This window comes from Helianthus annuus, chromosome 4 (genome assembly GCF_002127325.2).
Source record: "Helianthus annuus cultivar XRQ/B chromosome 4, HanXRQr2.0-SUNRISE, whole genome shotgun sequence".
Lineage (NCBI taxonomy): Eukaryota > Viridiplantae > Streptophyta > Magnoliopsida > Asterales > Asteraceae > Helianthus > Helianthus annuus.
In genome coordinates this window covers 46,126,845-46,151,686 of record NC_035436.2, presented here as the reverse complement: position 1 = coordinate 46,151,686, position 24,842 = coordinate 46,126,845, and the positions used below count along the sequence as shown (strand labels likewise).

Genomic DNA, 24,842 nt, shown 5'->3' with positions numbered 1-24,842 from the left:
TCAAGCGTATGGTACGAATTTCACATATTATTGTCATTTAGGCATTTCATCAAACACCTTGTGTGCGTACTACCATCTAAGCTTAATGTACAACTAATTCATGCATATCCTTCTAACCTCATACATAATTCACCAAAATTCTTCCTTCTAATCATCATGAATCATTTCTACATAATCATTAAACATACTAGAATCACATTTCTTTCAATTCCTCTAACAAGAATCTACCATGCATGCCAAAATACATCAATATTAAGCAAGAATTGGACATGGGTGATCATTCAAGTTGTTATCATCACCATAACCAAATGGGTTTCACATATAAACATCAAATTAACCCAAATCTTACATAACCCATGTTCTATATGATGTTTCTAACCCTTATACATAATCAATTTCATATTATCTCACGGATTAGAGCATAACCCACTTCACCCATGATCACCAATCTTAAATTTAAAACATACCTTATGATCTCCTCATGTTGGTGATCATTAATCCATGCTCGGTTATAGATTTAAGCATCATTTAGCCTTTCAATTTGGATGATCTTTCATGTTTAGGGTTTGGAGTTCTTGAGAGCTCCTGAAGCTTCACGAACACACACGTATGTGTGTTTGTGTGTGTGTGTTGATCTTTTAATTAGTAAACAACTTTCATTTGTTTCCACTTTAGCCCCTCGGGTTTTCCTTTAAAACATAAATGACACTACCTTTCATTACTTAATACTTTTGACCATACCCTTAACTATGTTAAATAGCCTAGTTATTTATTTCATGACGTGTCATAAAGGAACATCCGACAAATATTAACATTCAGATTTTGGGGCGTTACATCTCTCCCCTCTCAATGGCTGCCCCTAGGGGTGTGCACGGTTCGGTTCGGTTTTTGGTTTTTAAAAACCGTTCGGTTTCGGTTTTTTCGGTTTCGGTTATTTCGGTTTTAGCAACGGTTCGGTTCGGTTTTTCGGTTTTTGAAACAAATTATGTAAGATTCAAAACTTAAAAGTATAATTCAAAGTTTAAGAATCTTTCTTAAATGTTTACATTTAAGTTAATATATTTAATCTTTTAAATTAATATTATTCAGATAAACCTAACCTTCTAATCTATTTTAATGTTTCTTCAAAGTTTTTGTTAAGACGTTTTCTTTTATAATACTTTGAAAACCATTTAATTTTTATATTAAACTTTGTTAGTTCTTGTAAACAATGGATAATTTTAATGATAAATAAACATGGTAATGTTCTTATTATAAATATTTAACAAACAAGAATAAAATTAATAATTCTTAGTAGCATGGGTAAACACTTAAAACAACTTAAACATAAAAATATATAGATTTGGTATACTATTAAAACTTATCGGTTCGGTTCGGTTATTTTCGGTTATTGAAAATGATTATCCGAAAACCGAACCGAAATTTTCGGTTATTAAAAATCCGAAAACCGAACCGTCGATTTTTGTTTCGGTTCGGTTTTTTCGGTTATTTCGGTTACGGTTCGATTATTTCGGTTTTCTGCTCACCCCTAGCTGCCCCAATTCACCCAGCCTCTACTGTTACCAACATCCGATCCTATATCCCTGTCACCCTGGATTTTGAATCTGGTCACTACACTACGTGGTCAGAACTTTTCAAGATTCAATGCAAATCTTTTCAGGTTTTTGATCATCTACAGCCTCGCCCTGCTTCTTCCTCTATAGCCGACAAAGATAAATCACCAGAAAAAGGTTCTAAGTCTGAAACTTGGGATCGCCTAGATTCCATCGTTTTACAATGGATCTATGGAACGATCTCAACTGATCTCTTACATACTATATTAAAACCGGATACCACAGCGTTCGATGCATGGACCGCTCTTGCTAATTTGTTTCAGGATAATAAAGCCACTCGGACAATTGATCTAAACAACCGATTCGCCAATACTCGTCTCCATCAGTTTTCATCCATGTCGGCCTATTGTCAAGCTACGAAGGTGATTTTCGACCAATTAACCAACGTTGGTTCTGCCATCACAGATGAACAACTGGTGCTCTAGATTCTCACCGGACTTACTGAACCTTATGAAAGTGTTATACTGATTATTCAGCAAACGAAGCCGCTCCCCGATTTCTATGAGACCCGGTCTCGATTGTGTATGGCGGAAACCCGAAAAATTAATCAAGCGAAACAATCGGCTCAAATCGCTGGAACAACCCTCAATACATCGACTGAACCAGATCGAGAACGTGATCGCAGAACCTCGCAGGACAATCGTACCGAATCAGCTGAGCGCGGACGCGGCCGAGGCCGTAGTCGAGGCCGTGGACGCGGTCGTGGGGCTGCCGGCAGAGGCCGCGACTCATCACAACACCCTCCTAGTCAACCATGGTTCCCAGGTCAGCACTCAGCACTGGAATAACCCGTTTCCATATTGGGCCGGCCCGCAAACACAACTGTCACCACCTCCGTGGACTGTACCACCATGTCCTTACCCTACGGCCCAAAAGCAAAATAACAACAGCCCAGGAATACTTGGCCCACGCCCGGCTCAGAATTATGCGGCTAGTCAAACTTCCTCGTATTCAGATAATCAAATGACTGACATCAACCAGGCTCTCTACCATATGTCGCTCCATTCTCCGGATCAAAACTGGACGATGGACACAGGTGCGTCTGATCATATGACCAAATTTTTTTAATAATTTCTCGTCTTATTTTAATAATGGCATGTTTCGTAATATAGTTGTTGGCAATGGTAACACCATACCCGTACGTGGACACGGTAACCAAACCCTACCCCAACCGTTACCCCCATTTAAACTGAATAACGTCCTTTATGCACCCTCCCTCATCAAAAACTTACTTTCAGTTCGTCGTTTTACAACTGATAATCAAGTTTCTGTTGAATTTGACCCTTTTGGTTTTCTTGTGAAGGATCTCAAGACCCGGACCCCTATCCTACGATGCAATAGCTCAGGGGACCTCTACACATTGGATCCTACACAAGTCACCAAGTTCACTTCTCCTACAACCTTTGCAGCTATTACTCAAGACACTTGGCATCAACGGCTCGGGCATCCCGGCTCTACTATATTACATTCTCTAAAACAATCTAGTTTTATTAATTGTAGTACTTTGAAGCCTAAGTTTTGTCAATCGTGTGTGTTTGGTAAACATATTAAATTGCCATTTTTGGATTCTATTAATTCTACTACTTCACCTTTTGATATAATTCACAGTGACCTTTGGACCTCCCCAATTCTAAGTAATATGGGTCACCGTTACTATGTCTTGTTTCTTGATGATTATACTAACTTCTTATGGTCTTATCCAATTAGTAACAAATCACAAGTATTCTCCGTTTTTACCACCTTCTCAAATTACATTGCAACTCAATTTGAACGAAAAATTAAACAGTTTCAATGTGATAATGGAAAAGAGTATGCAAACTCCCAATTTCAACAATTTTGCAACCAAAATGGCATGCATTTTCGTTTCTCTTGCCCTCACACCTCTTCCCAAAATGGCAAAGCCGAACGAAAAATTCATTCAATTAATAATATTATTCGGACTCTTCTTGCTCAATCCCATCTCCCAAATACGTATTGGCATCATGCCCTTGAAGTTTCCACTTACTTACTAAACATTCTACCTAGCAAACTCCTCCAATACCAATCCCCTACTCAACGCCTTTACTTATGCCGCCCGTCTTATGATCATCTCCGTGTGTTTGGTTGTTTGTGTTACCCACTCATACCTCATACGACCATTCACAAACTTGAGAATCGATCTATGCCGTGCGTATTCCTCGGTTACCCTCCAAATAACCACAGGTACAAGTGTCTTGATTTGGCCACAAATAAAATTCTCATCAATCGTCATGTCATATTTGACGAGACCATCTTTCCCTTTGCTTCCCAACCGAAACCATCCCTCCACACCTACGAATTTTTTACTGACCCCCTCCACCCAATATACTGGCCACATACCCACTTCCCTAACCCTCAACGATCCAACCCATCTTCATCAACCCAACCCACCAACTCTACCACTACCACTCCTCACGGCCCACCCCTCTCTTCTCCAAACAACTCACAAACACCACCCACCTTTCAGCCCGATACTCAACCATCGCTCAACGGCCAAGACCCTACACCACCTGGCCCATCTAACATTCGGACTTACTCACGACGTCCTTGTCAGTCTGCTGTCCCTCCCTCACCGCCGCCCTCTCATTCCACATTCCATCCTGCTCCGTCCTCTCGCACCATACGAACTCGTTCCATGGACGGGATCTCTAAACCAAATCAACCATTTAACCTTTTCACTTCTACTATCACTCCCATTCCTAAAACTCCTAAAGACGCCTTGTCCACCCCGGATTGGTACCATGCCATGACTACTGAATTTAATGCCTTAATTAAAAATAAGACGTGGGAATTAGTCCCTAGAACAACTGATATGCATGTCATTCGTAGTTTGTGGTTATTTCGGCATAAGTTCCGGTCAGATGGAACACTGGAACGATACAAGGCTCGTTTAGTTTGTGATGGTAGTACTCAACAGATTGGTATTGATTGTGGTGAGACATTCAGTCCAGTTGTTAAACCGACAACCATTCGGACCATTTTGACCCTTGCCTTGTCTCAGTCTTGGTCGATACATCAACTGGACGTTACTAATGCTTTTTTACATGGAAATTTAAGTGAAACAGTATACATGTATTAGCCAATGGGTTTTCGGCATCGACATTTTCCGGATCATGTGTGCCGTCTTAAGAAATCCTTGTACGGTTTAAAACAGGCACCACGGGCTTGGTATCAACGTTTTACTGATTTTGTATTGACTCTTGGTTTTCAGCAAAGTAAGTGTGATAACTCATTGTTTATTTATCATCATGGCCGCAATATTGCTTACTTGCTGATCTACGTTGATGAAATTATACTCACCACTTCAAATGAACGATTACGGGTCGACATTAGGAATCGATTGGCACGTGAGTTTGACATGAAAGATGTTGGACCGTTGAGTCACTTCTTGGGTATTAATGTCACTCGGCAGCAAAATAGGATGTTCTTGGCTCAACAGTCTTATGCTCAGGACATTATTGAAAGAGCTGGTATGCGTTCTTGTAAATCGGTCACTACACCTGTTGACACTAACTCAAAGCTTAGTGCCGCCTCTAGTCCTCCGTTTGATGACCCGACCCTTTACCGTAGTCTTGCTGGTGCTCTTCAGTACCTCACCTTCACCAGACCTGACATCAGCTATGCGGTTCAGCAGGTATGCATGCACATGCACTCTCCTCGACAAGATTATTGGAATGCGTTAAAACACATCATCCGGTATCTTCAGGGTACCTCATCTCTTGGCTTGACACTTGGACCTTTCACCGAGTTTTCGTTACGCGCTTACACAGATGCGGATTGGGCAGGTTGCCCTGACACTCGTCGTTCTACCTCCGGCTACTGTGTATATTTGGGTCCTAATTTATTATCTTGGTCTTCTAAGCGACAGGCAGTCGTTTCTCGATCCAGTGCAGAAGCTGAATATCGGGGTGTTGCTAATGTCGTTGCTGAACTTTGTTGGATACGTAATCTACTTTTAGAATTACATCGCCCTCTCCCTAAGGCCAGCTTAGTTTATTGTGATAACATCAGTGCGGTCTACCTTTCAGGCAATCCAGTTCAGCATCAACGTACCAAACATATCGAGTTGGACATTCATTTTGTTCGTGATTTGGTGCAGCGTGGTCACATTCGTATTACTCATATCCCGACTCGTTTTTAGATTGCGGATATATTCACCAAAGGCCTTCCTCGGGTTCTATTCGAAGATTTCAGATCCAGTCTCAGCATTCGACCTCCTCTCGCTTCGACTGCGGGGGTGTAATAGATTAGATTATTTATATTGTTTATATTCTTATAGATATCTATGTAAATTGGTTGATGTATATCTCTTCGCAAATAGAGGAGAGATCTTGTAATATTTATAGGGATTGAGAGATCAATGAAAATTACGGTTTACAATCTTTCATTCATCTCACTATTATTATCGGGTTCATCATTTGCGGCATGGGCCGGATTCATGTGGGCTGGATCAACTTGGGCCAGTTGGTTCGTGTCATGCGACTCGGTAGCTGCTGGTTGCGATTAATAATCATCCAACTGAATCGTGAACTCAATCCACTCCCTTCCTTCTCCAATATTCATTGTCTTCTTGTAGTTGCTCCATTCAAACGAGGTGTGTTCTTCGAACCTTACGTCTCGACTTACATATATTCTATTTTGTGTCGGATCGTAGAGCCAAAAAGCTTTTGATCCGGGTTTATTACCAACGTACATAACTTGTTTGCTTCGGTCATCAAGCTTCGCCACGTTTATTGACGGAATTTTCATATGGGTTTTGCATCCAAACACCCTTAGGTGTTTCATTGTTGGTTTTCGCCCATAAAGAACTTCGTATGGTGTTGTATTTTTTATGGCCTTTGTTGGGACTCGGTTTAGTATGTAGATCGGATGGCGCACGGCTTCACCCCATAAATTTTGTGGCACTTGCATTGCTTTCATCATACTTTGAGTCGTATTAAGAATAGATCGGTTCCACCTTTCTACCACCCCGTTTTGTTGAGGCGAGTACGGAGCAGTAAAGAATCTTTTAATACCGGTTTCATCACAATACCTTGTAAACAACTTATTGAGAAACTCCCCGCCTCGATCACTTCGAAGAGCCTTAGGGGCCGTTTGGTTCGCATGAATTCAATGGAATTTAGGGGAATTGGAATCTGAATTTCATCTCCTAAGATGTTTGGTTCACAAAATTTGATGGAATTGGAATCTCAATTCCAATCTTCATGTGTTTGGTTGACAATGGAATTGGAATTGGAATTAGGCATGAATTCCTTCAAATTCCTTTAACTAAAGTAATTCAAAATCCTTCCTATATGTGAAGGAACTAAAGTAAATTCATTGGAATCTTCGACCGTTTCGTCCCGCACTGTTTCGACCCATACTGGTTTCGATCCGAACCGTTTCGACCCGTACCATTTCGACGCGAACAGTTTTGACCCGTAACGTTTCGACGCGAACCGTTTCGTCCCAGACCGTTTCGACGTGTACCGTTTCGACCCGAACAGTTTCGAACCGTACCGTTTCGACGCGAACAGTTTCGAATCGAACCGTTTCGAATCATACTGTTTCGACGCGAACCTTTTCGACGTGAACCGTTTCGACCCGAACCGAGGGTTGTGGGTGCCGGGGTGATAGATTCCAATTCATTTGACAATAAAACACAACAGAAATGGAATTGAGATTCCGATTCCAACAATTTCAATTCCAATTGGAATGTTTAAATTCCAAATCCAATTCCTTCAAATTCTAATTCCAGTTCCTATACAAATTCCAATTCCAATTCCAAAACATTTCACGAACCAAACGCCCCCTTAATTTTTAATGATAATTGAAGTTCCACTTGTTGTTTAAAAACTTTGAATACCTCCAATGCATCAGATTTATTCATGATTGTATATAACCACATAAAGCGTGTGTAGTCATCAACAAACAAAATAAAATAATTATTCCTCCTAGTGTAGGCGGATTTATAGGTCCACACAAATCGGTATGAATTAATTCTAACGGTTTTGAAGCTCTATACATGGCGTGTTTAGGAAAAGGGTCACGACTTTGTTTGCCGAGCATGCATGCATCACATACATGCTCACCGTTTTTAGTTTGAATTTTGCCATGTACCAACTTCTTTGTTTTCATATCTGTTAAAGATTGAAAATTTATGTGACCGAGTCTAGCATGCCATAGCCATGCTCGGTCATTAATTGAGTTCAAGAAACATACCGGGGATCCAACTTTTAGTGCAATCTTGTAGAGTCGGTTTTGGCTTCTCGGAACTTTCATCAACACTTGTCCTCCTTCTTCGTAAAGCCACAAAAGATTGTTCTCCATCCATACTTTGCATCCGTTTTCGGTAAGTTGTCCTAGACTCAAGATGTTGCTACACAGTTCCGGCATGTAGTATACATCTCGTGTCACCCTTTGTTATCCATTTTTGCAATCAAACACGACCCATCCTTTGCCTTCGATCCTTACTTTTGAACCATCACTAAACCTCATGTCACACCCCAACCGATGGCGGAAACATCGGGGCGCGGCACTGAGCGAAACAGATTGTCCAGAAGTTCCCAAAACAACTATATTTACCAAATATTTAAAGCAACACGTCCCATACCAAGTCATATATGATAACACAACTATTACAGAAAAAATCTAGTCAAATTATTCTGTTCCGACAACTTAGATTCTTATTACAGACAATTGTTTATTGTTGACCTAGGTCTTTCCTAGCCTCGATTTCACAGCAAAGAAAGCAAATAAGCATCCGAAGCACCTGTCACATACGTTAAAGTAAAAGTCAATACACATAGTGTATAGGTGTGTCACACCCCAACCGATGGCGGAATCATCGGGGCGCGGCACTGAGCGAAACAGATTGTCCAAAAGTTTCCACAACAACTATTATATAAATTTAGTTTAAATGACACGTCCCATACTGTGTCCCAAATAAATAGCAAGTTATCACAGAAAGCAACAAGACAAGTAATTCCGTTCCGACAACTCAGATTTAATTATTACAGACAAATGTTTATTATTTCTAGACTCCCTAGCCTTGATTTCATCACCATGCACCTAAGCATCCTAGCAACTTAAGCACCTGTCACATACGTTAAAATAAAGTCAATACATATAATGTAAAGGTGAGCATACAAGTTTGATAATAGCATATAGAGTTCGAATAGTTTATGCATAACCAGCACGTACACAGATAGCAATGATGCATGTAAATTATCGACATGGACCTATCAATACCAGTGACTGCGGGTTGACTGTCCGAGACAGTTCGCAATACATGATCACCACCGTAAATCATGCAAGTAGATTGTCCTTAACAACCCCCGTGTGAACGGGCGCTGAGTCCAAACTATAGTACTACGTTGCTAAGGCAGGTAGACAGCTTTCCACGTGTAAACATAATAACAAGCATACATTTAATCACGTAATACATGCATTCGGTTAGCGTTCAAATAGTTTGAATTAGTGTGTTCGATTGTGATTTTGATAAGTAACGTATGTAACACCCAAAAGTGCTAAAGCAAAAAGGGTTCGTGTATACTCACTGTGATTGATTATGGATTGAAGGGAGCGCTGAGAGTAAGATTAGCCTGAATAGTTCGATAGCACAATAATGAGTAACATGGAAAGTAAACAAGTGGGAATGTATCGAATAGGCTGGTCGATCGAACGACAGGTTCGATCGGACGGCCTGTTCGATCGGCTGGTATATCCGATTGGACAGTCCCGTTCGATCGGCCGGTTGGCTCGATCGGCCGGTTGGCTCGATCGGCTGGACCATTCGAGTGGATTGTTTCTTCCTCTGGTGTGTTTGTGTTTGAGGATTTGAACTTTTGAAGTTTTCGTTGCAGCATTTAAGAACACTGAAGTGTTCCTACCTTTCAAGTCGATCGATCGAGCGGTTCGCTCGATCGGCTAGCTCAGTCGATCGGCTAGCTCACTCGATCGGCTAGGAATTTCAGAAGTGGTCCTTAACTGAATGTCACTCGATCGAACAGTCTGTTCGATCGGCTGGCATTCCCTACTACGAACGAGTTGTGAAAACGATTAACTGTTGAAGCATAGTATCTCATGATCCGAACAGTAATGTTCACCAATCGAGTGCCATGTTCGATCGAACACTACTTCGTCAATACTATACCTCATAAGATTTTGAAAGTGTGGGACCATGTGCTAGCCGATCGGCTGGCCCGGTCGATCGGCTGGCATGTCCGATCGGCTGGGCTGTTCGAACAGCCTAGCCGTTCGGCCAACATTTCTGACTTGGTCGGCCTTTCGTCTAACACTTGGCTGTTTGTTTATTTATCATTCTTTCAAGGTATCTTGACAACGTGTTGAACTAGGATAACCTTCGTTCCATCCTGTTCCCTTGGCTCGAACAGGAATCACCCAAGTCCGGCCGGTGAACGGTTCGGAATGTCGGTTTAGAGTTTAACCCGAAATCGGTGAACCTTGTTCATAGAACCCGAATCTTGAACCTTTTAACTATTTGAATGATTAGTTAGCCGGTTCAAGCTCCGTTTCCATTGATTGAAGGCATTGGGTGTAAAAGAGTTGAAAGAAAGTTGGAATTCCTCCTTTCAATCCTTCACAACTTGTGGATGTTTAGATCTTTGATAGATCTTAACTTGTTTATGTGGAAATCGGTTAGATCTAAGCTAATCATAGTGGAATGAGGCCAAAACATGATGTTCTTCAAGAACACCATGATGACATCACCCAAGAACACTTAGATCTTGGTGATTTCACGGTTAGAATCCAAGTTTTGAAAGATAGAAAGGTGTAGAATCAAGTAATGATAAAAAACGTACAAGATTTAGAGTGAAAACTTACCGGGATTGAGAGAGATCTGAGAAAAAGGTGAAGAAGATAGCTGGTTCGGTCAGAGCTTTCCAAAAATGGAAAGTATGACAATGACAGCCCTATTTATAGGCTTCCAAAAGAGGAAAGTGGCAGCCGATCGGCTGGGAGCTCCGATCGAGTGGGCTGCTCGATCGGCTGGCAAGATGCTAGCCGATCGGCTGGCCTGTTCGATTAGGATGCTTCCTGTTCGATCCGCCACGCACTTCGAGTATTTTGCAACGATTTTCGACATTTCGATTTTGATGGACGATGATACGAATACGATTGAGTTCCTAGTCAAATTACTTTTAATCCCAACTACTATATCTAACATACAATCTCCTATAAGTCACGTTTCGATGTCGATTTCGATTGAGTTCGATTGCTTTTCGAGTTTCGATTCGATTTTCGATTGATTCGCTTGAATACCACACCAAACATAAAGTAAACATGCACAAGTAACACATAAGGCACACACACACGTATAACAATACCACAATTCGCATAATTCGAGTCTCGAGTTCGATTGATTGTTAGATCGGTTTGATTGCTGATTAGGTTAACTTTATCGCATTGTTACTTCCTATCATTCACAGTTGTAGATCGGTTCGCATTAAAACACATTCGATTGCCTCGATTCTTGCTGATTACAACACCTATTCCACATAATACAACTAAAATATAAAATCGACTATCTACAGTCAAAGAACGTCAAAGTTGACTTGGACTTTGACTTTGACTTTGACATTCGAAAACACGGGGTGTTACAGCCTCCCCTTGTTTAGGGAATTTCGCCCCGAAATTAGGCTCGAAGGCTACACAACACCGTGATTTACCAATTTGATGCTTCAGATCTATTTATTTAAACAACTGCGGGTACTTGGCCTTCATGTCGCTTTCGAGTTTCCAAGTGAACTCCGCGCCTCGTTTGCCTTCCCATCGGACCTTCACGATCAGGATGCGAGAGCGCCTGAGTTGCTTGGTTTGGCGATCCATGATTTCGACAGGCTTTTCCACGAAGTGTAACGTTTCGTTGACCTGAAGATCGTCGAGTGGTACGATTAGATCATGATCAGCAAGGCATTTTCGGAGGTTAGAGACGTGGAAAGTCGGGTGGACGTTACTAAGTTCCTCCGGTAATTCGAGTCTGTAGGCGACTTTTCCGATTCTTTCCAGAATCCTAAAAGGTCCAACATATCGAGGCGCGAGTTTCCCTACGAATCGTACTACACCCTTCCAAGGTGATACCTTTAGGAGTACGTAGTCACCAACTTCGAATTCAAGGGGCTTGCGTCTTTTATCGGCGTAACTTTTCTGTCTGTTCCGAGCTTTCACCAAGTTGTCTCTAATCTGGTGGATTTTGTCAGTCGTTTCTTGTAGAATCTCGGGACCGGTTAATTGTGAGTGACCGATCTCGTGCCACCCAATAGGCGATCGACATCTTCTACCATACAAAGCCTCGAAAGGTGCCATTTGAATGCTGGCATGATAGCTGTTGTTGTACGAGAATTCGACCAATGGCAGGTGTTTGTTCCAACTACCACCAAAATCTATAACACACGCTCGGAGCATGTCTTCAAGTGTACGGATCGTTCTTTCAGTCTGTCCATCGGTTTGAGCGTGGAATGCAGTACTTAGATTAAGCGACGTACCAAGGGCCGCTTGAAACGTTTCCCACAATCGCGAAGTGAACCGAGCGTCACGATCTGAAATGATGTCACGAGGCGTACCATGATTACGAATGATCTCGTCGGTGTAGATTTGGGCTAGTCGTTCCACCTTGTAGTCTTCTCGTATCGGCAAAAAGTGGGCTGATTTCGTTAGACGATCGACTATGACCCAAATACTGTCGTGACCTGATGGCGTGGGCGGGAGTTTTGTTATGAAATCCATAGCTATGCTCTCCCACTTCCATATAGGTATCGGCGGTTGTTCGAGTAAGCCAGAAGGTCTTTGATGTTCAGCCTTGACTCTTGCACAAGTTAAACAGCTTCCAACGTACAGAGCGATATCCCGTTTCATACCCGGCCACCAGTACTTATAACGAAGATCCTGGTACATCTTGTCTGCACCGGGATGAATAGAATATCGGGACTTGTGGGCTTCGTTCATGATAATCTTTCGCAAATCGCTCCGCTTGGGGATCCAAATTCGGTCCAGATAATAGAATATCCCATCTGATTTGCTTACTAACTGAGCCCCATCGTGATAGATTCTTTCTCTCTTCAATGTACGCTCGTTAAAGCAAGCATGTTGGGCTTCACGAATAAGGGTTTCGAGGTTGTGCTGGGCTTGGGTGTTTCGAGTACTGAGCACGTAACTCTTTCTGCTGAGCGCGTCAGCAACCACATTCGCCTTGCCTGGGTGATAACGAATCTCACAGTCATAATCGTTGAGAAGTTCTACCCATCGGCGTTGACACATATTAAGCTCTCTCTGACTAAAGATGTGTTGTAAACTCCTGTGATCAGTGTAGATCGTACACTTAGTGCCATACAGGTAGTGTCGCCAAATCTTCAATGCAAAGACAACCGCGCCTAGCTCGAGGTCATGGGTTGTATAGTTCTTCTCGTGGATCTTGAGCTGACGAGATGCGTAAGCTATAACCTTGTCTCGCTGCATGAGAACACAGCCGAGACCAAGGTTAGAAGCATCACAGTAGACAATGAAGTTGTCGCTTCCGTCGGGCAGTGTAAGAATCGGTGCGTTGCACAGCATATGCTTGAGGGTTTGAAAGGCAGTCTCTTGTGCGTTTCCCCACACAAAAGGCTTGTCCTTATGGGTGAGAGCGGTAAGCGGCACAGCGATCTTGGAGAATCCTTCAATGAATCGTCGATAATAACCCGCTAGTCCGAGAAAAGAACGAACTTCAGACGGGTTCTTAGGCGTAATCCAGCTTTTGACGGCTTCAATCTATGCAGGATCGACATGGATACCCCGACTATTCACTATGTGACCCAGAAATTGAACCTCCTCCAACTAGAATTCGCACTTGGAGAACTTGGCATAGAGTTGGTTCCCCTGGAGTAACTCGAGAACCAAACGTAGATGTTGCGCGTGTTTGGCTTTCGATTTGGAATAAATCAAGACATCGTCGATGAACACGATGACGAAATGGTCAAGGTATGGCTTACACATGCGATTCATTAGATCCATAAAAACCGCGGGTGGGTTAGACCAAAGGGCATAACAACAAATTCGTAATGGCCATAGCGGGTTCGAAAAGCGGTTTTAGGAATGTCTTCCTCCTGAATCCGTAGCTGATGATATCCTGAACGTAGATCGATCTTAGAGAAACATGCTGCACCTTGTAGCTGACCAAACAAATCGTCAATTCTGGGCAAGGGGTATCGGTTCTCAATGGTTAGTTTATTCAGTTCCCGATAGTCGATGCACATCCGGAACGACCCGTCCTTCTTCTTGACGAAAAGGATTGGCGCGCCCCAAGGAGAGGTGCTCGGGCGAATAAAGCCTTTTTCGAGTAATTCCTGGAGTTGATTCGAGAGTTCCCGCATTTCGGATGGTGCGAGTCGATAAGGGGCTTTGGCAACGGGGTTAGCTCCAGGAATGAGGTTGATACGAAAGTCGATATCACGACTTGGTGGTAGTCCGGGAAGATCATCAGGGAACACCTGAGGAAATTCACGAACCACTGGAACATCTTCGACTTCAACTTTCTTTTTCTTTCCCTTCTCCGCTACTACGATGTTGGCCAAGAAAGCCCGGTATTCCTTGCGGAGGTACTTGCTGGCTTGAATACACGACATGAGCTTGAGACCTTTCGATGCTGTTTCACCGTATACACATAGAAGATCACCATTCGCGAGCGAGAATCGAATCATCTTTTCAAAGCACACAACTTCAGTATGGTTTTCTCGAAGGAAGTCCATGCCTATGATGACGTCAAAACTTCCAAGTTGCATCGGAATAAGGTCAATTGGGAAGATGTGATTGTTGAGTTCGAGAGTACAATCACGGAGTACTGAATTGACGGCGATAGTTCTTCCTGTAGCAACTTCGACTTCGAATGACGAGGATAGATAAGAGCGCTTACGACTAAGGAGCTTCTCGAATTCAAACGACACAAAGCAGTTATCGGCTCCAGTATCAAACAAACATGATGCATAAATACCATTCACAAGGAACGTACCATTAACCACGTTGTTATCCGCTTGAGCCTGGCGGGCATTGATGTTGAAAGTTCGGGCATGGGCTGCTTGCTGCTGCTGCTGAGGCTGCTGTTGTTGTTGTTGCTGCTGGGGCTCTTGCTTGACTACCCTGTTCGGGCATCTGTTGGCAAAGTGGTTTAGGTCACCACATGCAAAGCAGACTCGAGCATTGACTGCTGGTGCTGGAGCTGCTGGTTGGCCTTGAGGGGCGGGGAGTAGAGCTTGGTTGACAGTAGCTTGAGCTGGGGCTTGACGGGGACCATAACGGCAGTTCGCAGTGAAATGACCGTAGAGGTTGCATTGAGCGCAAAAACGACAAGCTAGACCCACTGGATGATGATACGAACATGTCGGGCAGAGTGGGTGAGGGCCTGTGTATGCACGCTTTGCTGGCGGTGCATTGATCACTGGAGCTGAGCGCTGGTGCTGCTGCTGTTGAGCTGGTACAGATTGTAGGGGAGCAGCGGTGGTTGCGGCTGCACAGCTCTTGTCGCTGGAGCTGTTGTTGTTGTTGTTCTTCTTCCTTCTTGAGGACTTGGAGGATTGAGCAGATGAGTCGGTGGGTGTTGCAGTGGCTTGATGCAGAGACTTGGTTTGCTTATCCCAGAAACCAGACTTGACTCGCTTATCGTTGATCTCAGCGGCGAGTAGGTAGGTTTCCTCTATCGTTGCTGGCTTGGCGGCGTGAACAAAGTCGGCTACACAATCAGGTAGGGCTCGGATGTACTTCTTGATGGCTTGATCGGAGGTCTTGACTTGATCAGGACAGATAATGCTAAGCTGCTTGAAGCGAGCAGTGAGAGCAGCATTGTCTCCATCCTTCTGCTTGATTCCCCATAACTCGTCCTCCAGCTTTTGGCGCTCATGAGGAGGGCAGAATTCTTCGATCATAATCGCTTTCAACTTTTTCCATGATAGCCCGTAAGCTGCATCATTTCCGCGCTTGTTTTGTTCGGCCGTCCACCAGTCTAGAGCACGGGACTGGAAGACGCCTGTAGCATTGAGAGTGCGGAGATGCTTGGGACATCCGCTCTGGCGCAGAGTGACTTCGACCGAGTCGAACCAGTGAAACATGGCTGTAGGACCATCTTCGCCAGTGAACTCTTTTGGTCCGCATGCCTTGAACTGCTTGAAGCTGAAAGCAGCCTTGCTTGAATCCTTAGGGATTTCAGCTCGTGATTCTTCAGACGACTTGCTAGCGTTTTCATACACCTCACTCACAGCTTTCACCACAGTATTGGAGATGATAGCAGCGAGACGTCTGTCCCTCTTTTCCTGACGGGTAAGTGGGGCTCGGGGTCGGGATCCAGACGATGACATGGTCTGCATTAGACATCGTCACGAGTCTCAACACAATGAAATCGAATCTCACCTCACACGTCTACTACTATCTAAAGCTTAGAATCACGTCGAAATACGTATTACATAAGCACATAAGCACATAACCACATATACACGTAAGCACAGAAGCACATAGAACACAGAAGCACAGAAGCACAAAACACAGACACACGTAAATTACCTAGGCATTTAGTCACTGAGGTAGTCAGAAAACAGAAACCTATCCTTCAAAGTTCGCGTGTCGTTCGAATATCGTATCGAATAGCATCGTATAGTATAACCTAACTTAGTCGTATAGCACAGTATAGTATGATATCGTCTTAGAGTTGCGATAACTAGATGTCGAATTGAGATAGAACAGCAATTGCGAGTCGTGTGTGTCGATAGCAAAATCGAATAATATCCCAAAACATAAGTGCAAAACAAGAAGGCACACATAAACACATAAAATCAACAAGTCATCAGAGTACACAGTTACGGTTCTCAGAATTGAAACACATAAAATCGAGAGATAGATTGTCTGCGGCTACGAGACATCGACTACCCAAGGCAACTCGACTATTCACAGTAGACTTGTCGTCACTTTCGACTCTAGAGGTCGTGTTTCTGCCTCGATTCTTGGACATTCCACACGCGTTCCCTAGGTCATACTTGTGAGTTCAGGTCGATGGAGTCCGTCGTAGCCTTGGTGAGATGAATAAAATCCCAGAACAAACTGCTAAGGTCAGGGTTTCACCCCTTGGCTTAGCAATTTCTTCCTTGTTCTTAATAAAATAAAGGAGGTTATTCGTCAAAATATGGATTTCACTCCTGATTTGGCATAACCTCCTTGGTTTGTTGGTGAAAAATAATGAGATGAGCATGAATAAACGAATAAAATCAGCATAAGTCAGGCAGTTTGGTCAGGAGTTTGCGGCTTTCACACCTATTCCCAACTAAATCTACTGACTTTTATTTGAAAATTCGAGTGCAGTGATAGTGGAGGATTACAGAATAAGGCACATAAACTGGGTCGGATGGTTCCTAACTATAGCCTAGGTCTCTAAGACAGCGACCCGGACTAGGTCGTGTCTGCCTAATTCCCTATAGTTATGGCTCTGATACCAATCTGTCACACCCCAACCGATGGCGGAATCATCGGGGCGCGGCACTGAGCGAAACAGATTGTCCAGAAGTTTCCACAACAACTATTATATAAATTTAGTTTAAATGACACGTCCCATACCGTGTCCCAAATAAATAGCAAGTTATCACAGAAAGCAACAAGACAAGTAATTCCGTTCCGACAACTCAGATTTAATTATTACAGACAAATGTTTATTGTTTCTAGACTCCCTAGCCTTGATTTCATCACCATGCACCTAAGCATCCTAGCAACTTAAGCACCTGTCACATACGTTAAAATAAAGTCAATACATATAATGTAAAGGTGAGCATACAAGTTTGATAATAGCATATAGAGTTTGAATAGTTTACGCATAACCAGCACGTACACAGATAGCAATGATGCATGTAAATTATCGACATGGACCTATCAATACCAGTGACTGCGGGTTGACTGTCCGAGACAGTTCGCAATACATGATCACCACCGTAAATCATGCAAGTAGATTGTCCTTAACAACCCTCGTGTGAACGGGTGCTGAGTCCAAACTATAGTACTACGTTGCTAAGGCAGGTAGACAGCTTTCCACGTGTAAACATAATAACAAACATACATTTAATCATGTAATACATGCATTCGGTTAGCGTTCAAATAGTTTGAATTAGTGTGTTCGATTGTGATTTTGATAAGTAACGTATGTAACACCCAAAAGTGCTAAAGCAAAAAGGGTTCGAGTATACTCACTGTGATTGATTATGGATTGAAGGGAGCGCTGAGAGTAAGATTAGCCTGAATAGTTCGATAGCACAATAATGAGTAACGTGGAAAGTAAACAAGTGGGAATGGATCGAATAGGCTGGTCGATCGAACGACAGGTTCGATCGGACGGCCTGTTCGATCGGCTGGTATATCCGATTGGACAGTCCCGTTCGATCGGCCGGTTGGCTCGATCGGCCGGTTGGCTCGATCGGCTGGACCATTCGAGTGGATTGTTTCTTCCTCTGGTGTGTTTGTGTTTGAGGATTTGAACTTTTGAAGTTTTCGTTGCAGCATTTAAGAACACTGAAGTGTTCCTACCTTTCAAGTCGATCGATCGAGCGGTTCGCTCGATCGGCTAGCTCAGTCGATCGGCTAGCTCACTCGATCGGCTAGGAATTTCAGAAGTGGTCCTTAACTGAATGTCACTCGATCGAACAGTCTGTTCGATCGGCTGGCATTCCCTACTACGAACGAGTTGTGAAAACGATTAAGTGTTGAAGCATAGTATCTCATGATCCGAACAGTAATGTTCACCAATCGAGTGCCATGTTCGATCGAACACTACTTCGTCAATACTATACCTCATAAGATTTTGAAAGTCTGGGACCATGTGCTAGCCGATCGGCTGGCCCGGTCGATCGGCTGGCATGTCCGATCGGCTGGGCTGTTCGAACAGCCTAGCCGTTCGGCCAACATTTCTGACCTGGTCGGCCTTTCGTCTAACACTTGGCTGTTTGTTTATTTGTCATTCTTTCAAGGTATCTTGACAACGTGTTGAACTAGGATAACCTTCGTTCCTACCTGTTCCCTTGGCTTGAACAGGAATCACCCAAGTCCGGCCGGTGAACGATTCGGAATGTCGGTTTAGACTTTAACCCGAAATCGGTGAACCTTGTTCATCGAACCCGAATCTTGAACCTTTTAACTATTTGAATGATTAGTTAGCCGGTTCAAGCTCTGTTTCCATTGATTGAAGGCATTGGGTGTAAAAGAGTTGAAAGAAAGTTGGAATTCCTCCTTTCAATCCTTCACAACTTGTGGATGTTTAGATCTTTGATAGATCTTAACTTGTTTATGTGGAAATCGGTTAGATCTAAGCTAATCATAGTGGAATAAGGCCAAAACATGATGTTCTTCAAGAACACCATGATGACATCACCCAAGAACACTTAGATCTTGGTGATTTCACGGTTAAAATCCAAGTTTTGAAAGATAGAAAGGTGTAGAATCAAGTAATGATAAAAAACGCACAAGATTTAGAGTGAAAACTTACCGGGATTGAGAGAGATTTGAGAAAAAGGTGAAGAAGATAGCTGGTTCGGTCAGAGCTTTCCAAAAAATGGAAAGTATGACAATGCAACCCTATTTATAGGCTTCCAAAAGAGGAAAGTGGCAGCCGATCGGCTGGGAGCTCCGATCGAGTGGGCTGCTCGATCGGCTGGCAAGATGCTAGCCGATCGGCTGGCCTGTTCGATCAGGATGCTTCCTGTTCGATCCACCACGCACTTCGAGTATTTTGCGACGATTTTCGACGTTTCGATTTTGATGGACGATGATACGAATACGATAGAGTTCCAAGTCAAATTACTTTTAATCCCAACTACTATATCTAATATACAATCTCCTATAAGTCACGTTTCGATGTCGATTTCGATTGCTTTTCGAGTTTCGATTCGATTTTCGATTGATTCGCTTGAATACCACACCAAACATAAAGTAAACATGCACAAGTAACACATAAGGCACACACACACGTATAACAATACCACAATTCGCATAATTCGAGTCTCGAGTTCGATTGATTGTTAGATCGGTTTGATTGCTGATTAGGTTAACTTTATCGCATTGTTACTTCCTATCATTCACAGCCGTAGATCGGTTCACATTAAAACACATTCGATTGCCTCGATTCTTGCTGATTACAACACCTATTCCACATAATACAACTAAAATATAAAATCGACTATCTACACTCAAAGAACGTCAAAGTTGACTTGGACTTTGACTTTGACTTTGACATTCGAAAACACGGGATGTTACAACGTGAGCATACAAGTTTAATAGACATAATAGAGTTCGAAATCGATTACGCATAACCAGCACGTACACAATTTGAAATGAGGCATGTTAGTTATCGACATAAACCTATCGATACCAATGACTGCGGGTTGACTGCCCAAGGCAGTTCGCGATACACACTCACCCCTGTGAGCTATGTAACTAATTGTCCTTAACAACCCCTGAGTGAACAGGTGCTGAGTCCAAACTATAGTACTATCGTTGCTAAGGCAGGTAGACAGCATTCCATGTGTAAATAAAACAAACAAGCATTCATTAAGTCACGTATAACATGCGGTAACGGTTAGCGTTAAAAGTATTGCGTAGTGTGTTCGATGTGATTTAGAATAAGTAACGTATGTAACACCCAAAAGTGCATAAAGCAAAAAGGGATCGAGTATACTCACAGTGATTGATGGATTGAAGGGAGCGCTAGAGAGTAAGGTTAGCCTGATTAGAACGATAGCATAACGATAAGTGACGCGCAAAACGATGCAGAGCATAAGTGGGTCGGACATCAGTTCGATCGGATGGTAGTCTGATCGGACGGCTGGTCGTTTGAGTGATAGTCCGCTCGGATGGTCATCCGATCGGGTGACCTTTCGAGTGGATTGTTTCTTCCTTTAGGAAGGATGTGTTTGTGTATGATGGAAAACCAATCACAACCACAAGGATGAGTAGAAAGTCGGTACAAGCTCCGATTCTATCTGTTTTGAGTGCATTGAGTGTAAAAGAGTTGAAAGAAAGTTGGAAAACCATCTTTCAATCCTTTTCACCGTGAAAATGTTTAGATCTATGAAAGATCTTGGTATGATGGAAAACCAATCACAACCACAAGGATGAGTAGAAAGTCGGTACAAGCTCCGATTCTATCGGTTTTGAGTGCATTGAGTGTAAAAGAGTTGAAAGAAAGTTGGAAAACCATCTTTCAATCCTTTTCACCGTGAAAATGTTTAGATCTATGAAAGATCTTGGTTTTTTTATGTGGAAATCGGTTAGATCTAAGTTTTTCTCGGTGGATTGAGGCCAAAACATGAAGTTCCTAAGAACACCATGATGACATCATCCTAGAACACCTCAAATCTAGTGATTTCACGGTTAAAAGTCAAGATTCAAAAGATAGAAAGGTGTAGAATCAAGTGTAGATCAAAGATGTACAAGATTTAGGTTGAGATCTTACCGGAATCGCGAGAAAATTGAAGAAAAGTGAGGTTGAAGCGCTGGTCGGACGTCCGAGAGCAAAAGTGGAAAGTTTGATGGTGACATGGGGTATTTATAGGGTTACCCAAAGTGGAAAGGGGCTGGTCGATCGGGTGGCAGCCCGATCGAGTGGCTGGCCGATCGAGCGGCAGCTCGATCGATCGGCTGGTCAATCAGTTACTTAGTTTGAGTGTTCGGTGCGACGAGTTTTACCGTTTCGATTGCGATTGAAAACGTTGCGCTGCGATAGAGTTTCCTATTCAAATTACTTTTAATCCCAACTACTATATCTAACATACAATCATCGGTGAAATTGGATGATTCTATCTTGCGTTTAGCGTTTGCGATTCAATTTCGATTGAGTTTCGATTGATCACACAGCATAACATATCATAATTAGACATGCACAAGTAACACATAAGGCACACACACACGTAAAACAATATCCAGAACGCGTAATTCGAGTTGCGAGTGCGATTGAGATGAGCGATAAAGCGATCAAATATGCGATAATTATCGAATAAACCTCGATTTTTAATGAATACTCCACATAATACAACTAACGTTAAACATAAATAGACTAACTACGAGTCAAAGAAGTCAAAACAGGAATTGAGCAAGGAGTGATAGATTACAATTAGCAATCTTTTCTTCCTTTGACATCAATCTTGACTTTGACCTTGACTTTCGAAACACGGGGTGTTACACCTCACCAACCCGGTAATTCTCTTGTCTAATTCTGTGAAGTGAGATAAGGTTCCCGTCATATGGTTTGACGCACCATTGTCGAGATACCATATTGAGTTGTCATGACTACTGTTTGCATATAACTTCGGATACACCTTTTCCTCGTTTAACAATACTTCATCTGTTGATGCCATCATAAGTGCCGGGCCTCTTTCTTCGGTTTGATTCAGATTTGCTTCATTCTCAGGTGTCTTTGTACACTCCCATGCGTAATGACCAAGAGTGTTACAGTTGTAGCATCGAACACCTTGTTTATCTCGTCCCCTATTACCTGTTTCTCGGCCTTGTTCAGTGTTATTTCTATGTTGATCGTTGCCTAAGTTATCATTTGAACGGTCATTATTGCGGTTATCATTGGAACGATAATTGCCTCGATTATCATTGGAATGATAATTACCTCGTCCTCGGCCATTGCCACGACTACGTCCGTGGCCTCTACCTCGTTGGTCCATCCCTCTTCCACGTCCGCCTTGACCTCGCCGGTCTTGATCATTTTTTCTGAATCTGTTATGGGGTTTGACTTGTGTATACAAAAGTTTACCATCGCTTTCTGCTATAGCTTCATGGCCTTTAATTCTCTCCTCGAACGCTTTCAATCTACCAATGCACTCTTCAAACGTCATGGTAGTGAGATCGGAAAATTGCTCAATTGTGGCAATTATTGTGATAAATTTTGGCGGCATACTATCAAGTAGCTTCTTAACTATCGTAGTCTCCTCCAAAGTTGTTCCTAGTGCAATGAACTTGCTAACGAACTCCGATACTTTACCCGCAAACTCCTCTACGGATTCTTTTTCTCCTATCTTTAGTTGTTCCAATTCCCGTCTCAAAGTGGCTAACCGAGCTTGTTGAACCCGGTCTGCTCCGAGATATCTAACCCGCAAAGCTTCCCAAATATCTTTTGCACTTCGGGTTGTCGCAACCTGCATTAGAACGTTCTCCAGTAACGCTTGATAGATTATCGCTCTCGCCAACTTATTTTTCTTTTCGTCAACAGCTTCTCCGGTCACGGGATCGACCGCCTCCCATAATCCTTGAGCATCAAGATTAGCCTCCATCATCACGGTCCATGTGTTGTAGTTTGTACTTGCTAACTTTGGACAAGTTAAATTCAAAGTACTCGGTTCTCGTTGGTGTACTATGATTTGTTGTGGTGCTCCGGCGTCAGTCATGGTTCTTGTTCACGAAAAAAAAAACGGATGTGGTTATTCGCCCAACACGTTTTGAATCATGTGTGTCCTGGTTATTCGCCCCAGATACACTGTCCTTCAATTCGTCGACTTGGTTAAACACCCCAAGTTCGGAACTGAACAACACCTTCAATCACAGCCACAATCTTTGATCAAGAACTAGAATCACCTTGTGCTCTGATACCAATTGTTAGAGGCAACAATTGGTTAAAAGAACATACGCAACACACACGAAGTTTGGGAACTCCCCTGACTCTTTTATTAATTAAAGCTTCTATGAAAACTTGGATACAAATAAAATAAACCCTATGACTATTTATAAATAGCATGACTTGGAGATAAAGCTAAACATTAGTATTTAAAACTAATTAAAAAACCAATTAATTAATAACAGTCTGATTGAGTCTTGACTTCCAAAACTTATCCGCCAAGCAATCTCGTTTCCTTCTTCCACAAGTAAAAATTAATTCCACATCATTAACCGGAATAAAATTGAGTTTTCGACATACCTCAACGGATCTCCGTTCAAAATTGATAGTGGTGGCTGATAGTGGTGCGGCGGCATCGGATTAGGGTTCATTTCAGTTTGTTGGCGGTGGTGGCTGATAGTGGTGCGGCGGTGGCTGGTAGTAGCGCTAGAGAGGGGGTGGTGGTGGTGGTGGTGATGGTGATGGTGATGTTGGTGATGGTTGTGGTGAGGCAGTAGTGGTGATGGTTGTGGTGAGGCTGTGGTGGTGATGATGGTAGTGGTAGTGGTGGTGAGGCTGTGGTGGCAGTGGTGGTTCACGATCTCATATGTAACATAGTTACAAACTCTAAGTGTCATTGCAACATTCAATTTTTGTTTTTTTAGACGTTTAGGTTGCCGAAATCTGTGAGTTAGGGTTTCTGAATTGATGTTCTCAGTTGGGTTTGGAGAAGATGATGGTTGGTCTGTGCTTCTTTTATAAGGTAAAGGGATTAATTAATTTAATTATTTTAATTAATAATTTGTTAAAATAATACTTGTAATGACCAAATTACCCCTGAGGAAAAGGACAAAACATCAGGATTTAATTTAAGGAATTTGAAGAATTTGAGCTGATTTCACTTTTAGACCAAAATGACAACAAAACTGAAACCACATGGACCCAGATGCAAAAGGTTTGAGATTTGGACTAAAGTGGCAAAACTGCACAAAACTCAGGGACCAAAATGGCAGTTTACTCAACTATGTTTTTTCTATGTATTGTAGATTGACTGAAAACACTAGAATCTTGATTGTTGAATCGTGCATATGATAGAAAATTGTTACATTTGAGTGTTTCTGTGTAAAATTTTATAAAAAATACCAAACACACAATTTTCTTCAAATTTTAGCTTCTTCAAATACATTATGCAAACCAAATGCGCTCTTAGCTATCAAGAAATGTGATTTTGTTAAATTAATTTGTGTGTGTAGTTTTTTTTAACCGCAACTTTCATTAAAACGGGCCTCTAGCAAGCCGGAAGGCTAAACAACAAAGCAAATTACACTACAAAACTTTTCCACTTATCTCAATCGACACGATATTCCTATTAGAAATCCACAGAAACCTCAAAAATTTGATATCCCCCATGATATATTCCTTTTCTATAACTCCTCAGAGGTGGGCAACCTTTCCATTCCAACGAGAGCCTCCACCAAAAGTGTTACGTTTCGCCAGCGCCCAGTTGTTCCAAGCAAAGGCTTAATGTTGGAGGAGTTCGGGGGGCTCAACAGCCCTTTTACTGAAGCAACAGTGACTATTCCAGACTTTTCTTCCGACCAAACCCGTTTAACTTGACC

General features: G+C 42.5%; 2 protein-coding genes across 2 annotated transcripts; one reads left to right on the top strand and one right to left on the bottom strand.

Moving 5' to 3' along the window:
- Positions 1 to 4,713: 4,713 nt before the first annotated feature.
- On the top strand, positions 4,714 to 5,772 carry LOC110933326 (uncharacterized mitochondrial protein AtMg00810-like). Its single transcript, XM_022176556.1, has one exon. It carries the CDS (start codon positions 4,714 to 4,716, stop codon positions 5,770 to 5,772), a length of 1,059 nt encoding a protein of 352 aa, XP_022032248.1.
- Positions 5,773 to 5,808: 36 nt separating this feature from the next.
- LOC110933325 lies at positions 5,809 to 23,017 on the bottom strand. The gene is made up of 2 exons (XM_022176555.1): positions 21,816 to 23,017; positions 5,809 to 5,860 (listed from the first exon to the last, which is right to left on the bottom strand). The coding sequence occupies exons 1-2, from the start codon at positions 23,015 to 23,017 to the stop codon at positions 5,809 to 5,811; spliced, it is 1,254 nt and encodes a 417-aa protein (XP_022032247.1).
- Positions 23,018 to 24,842: the final 1,825 nt, after the last annotated feature.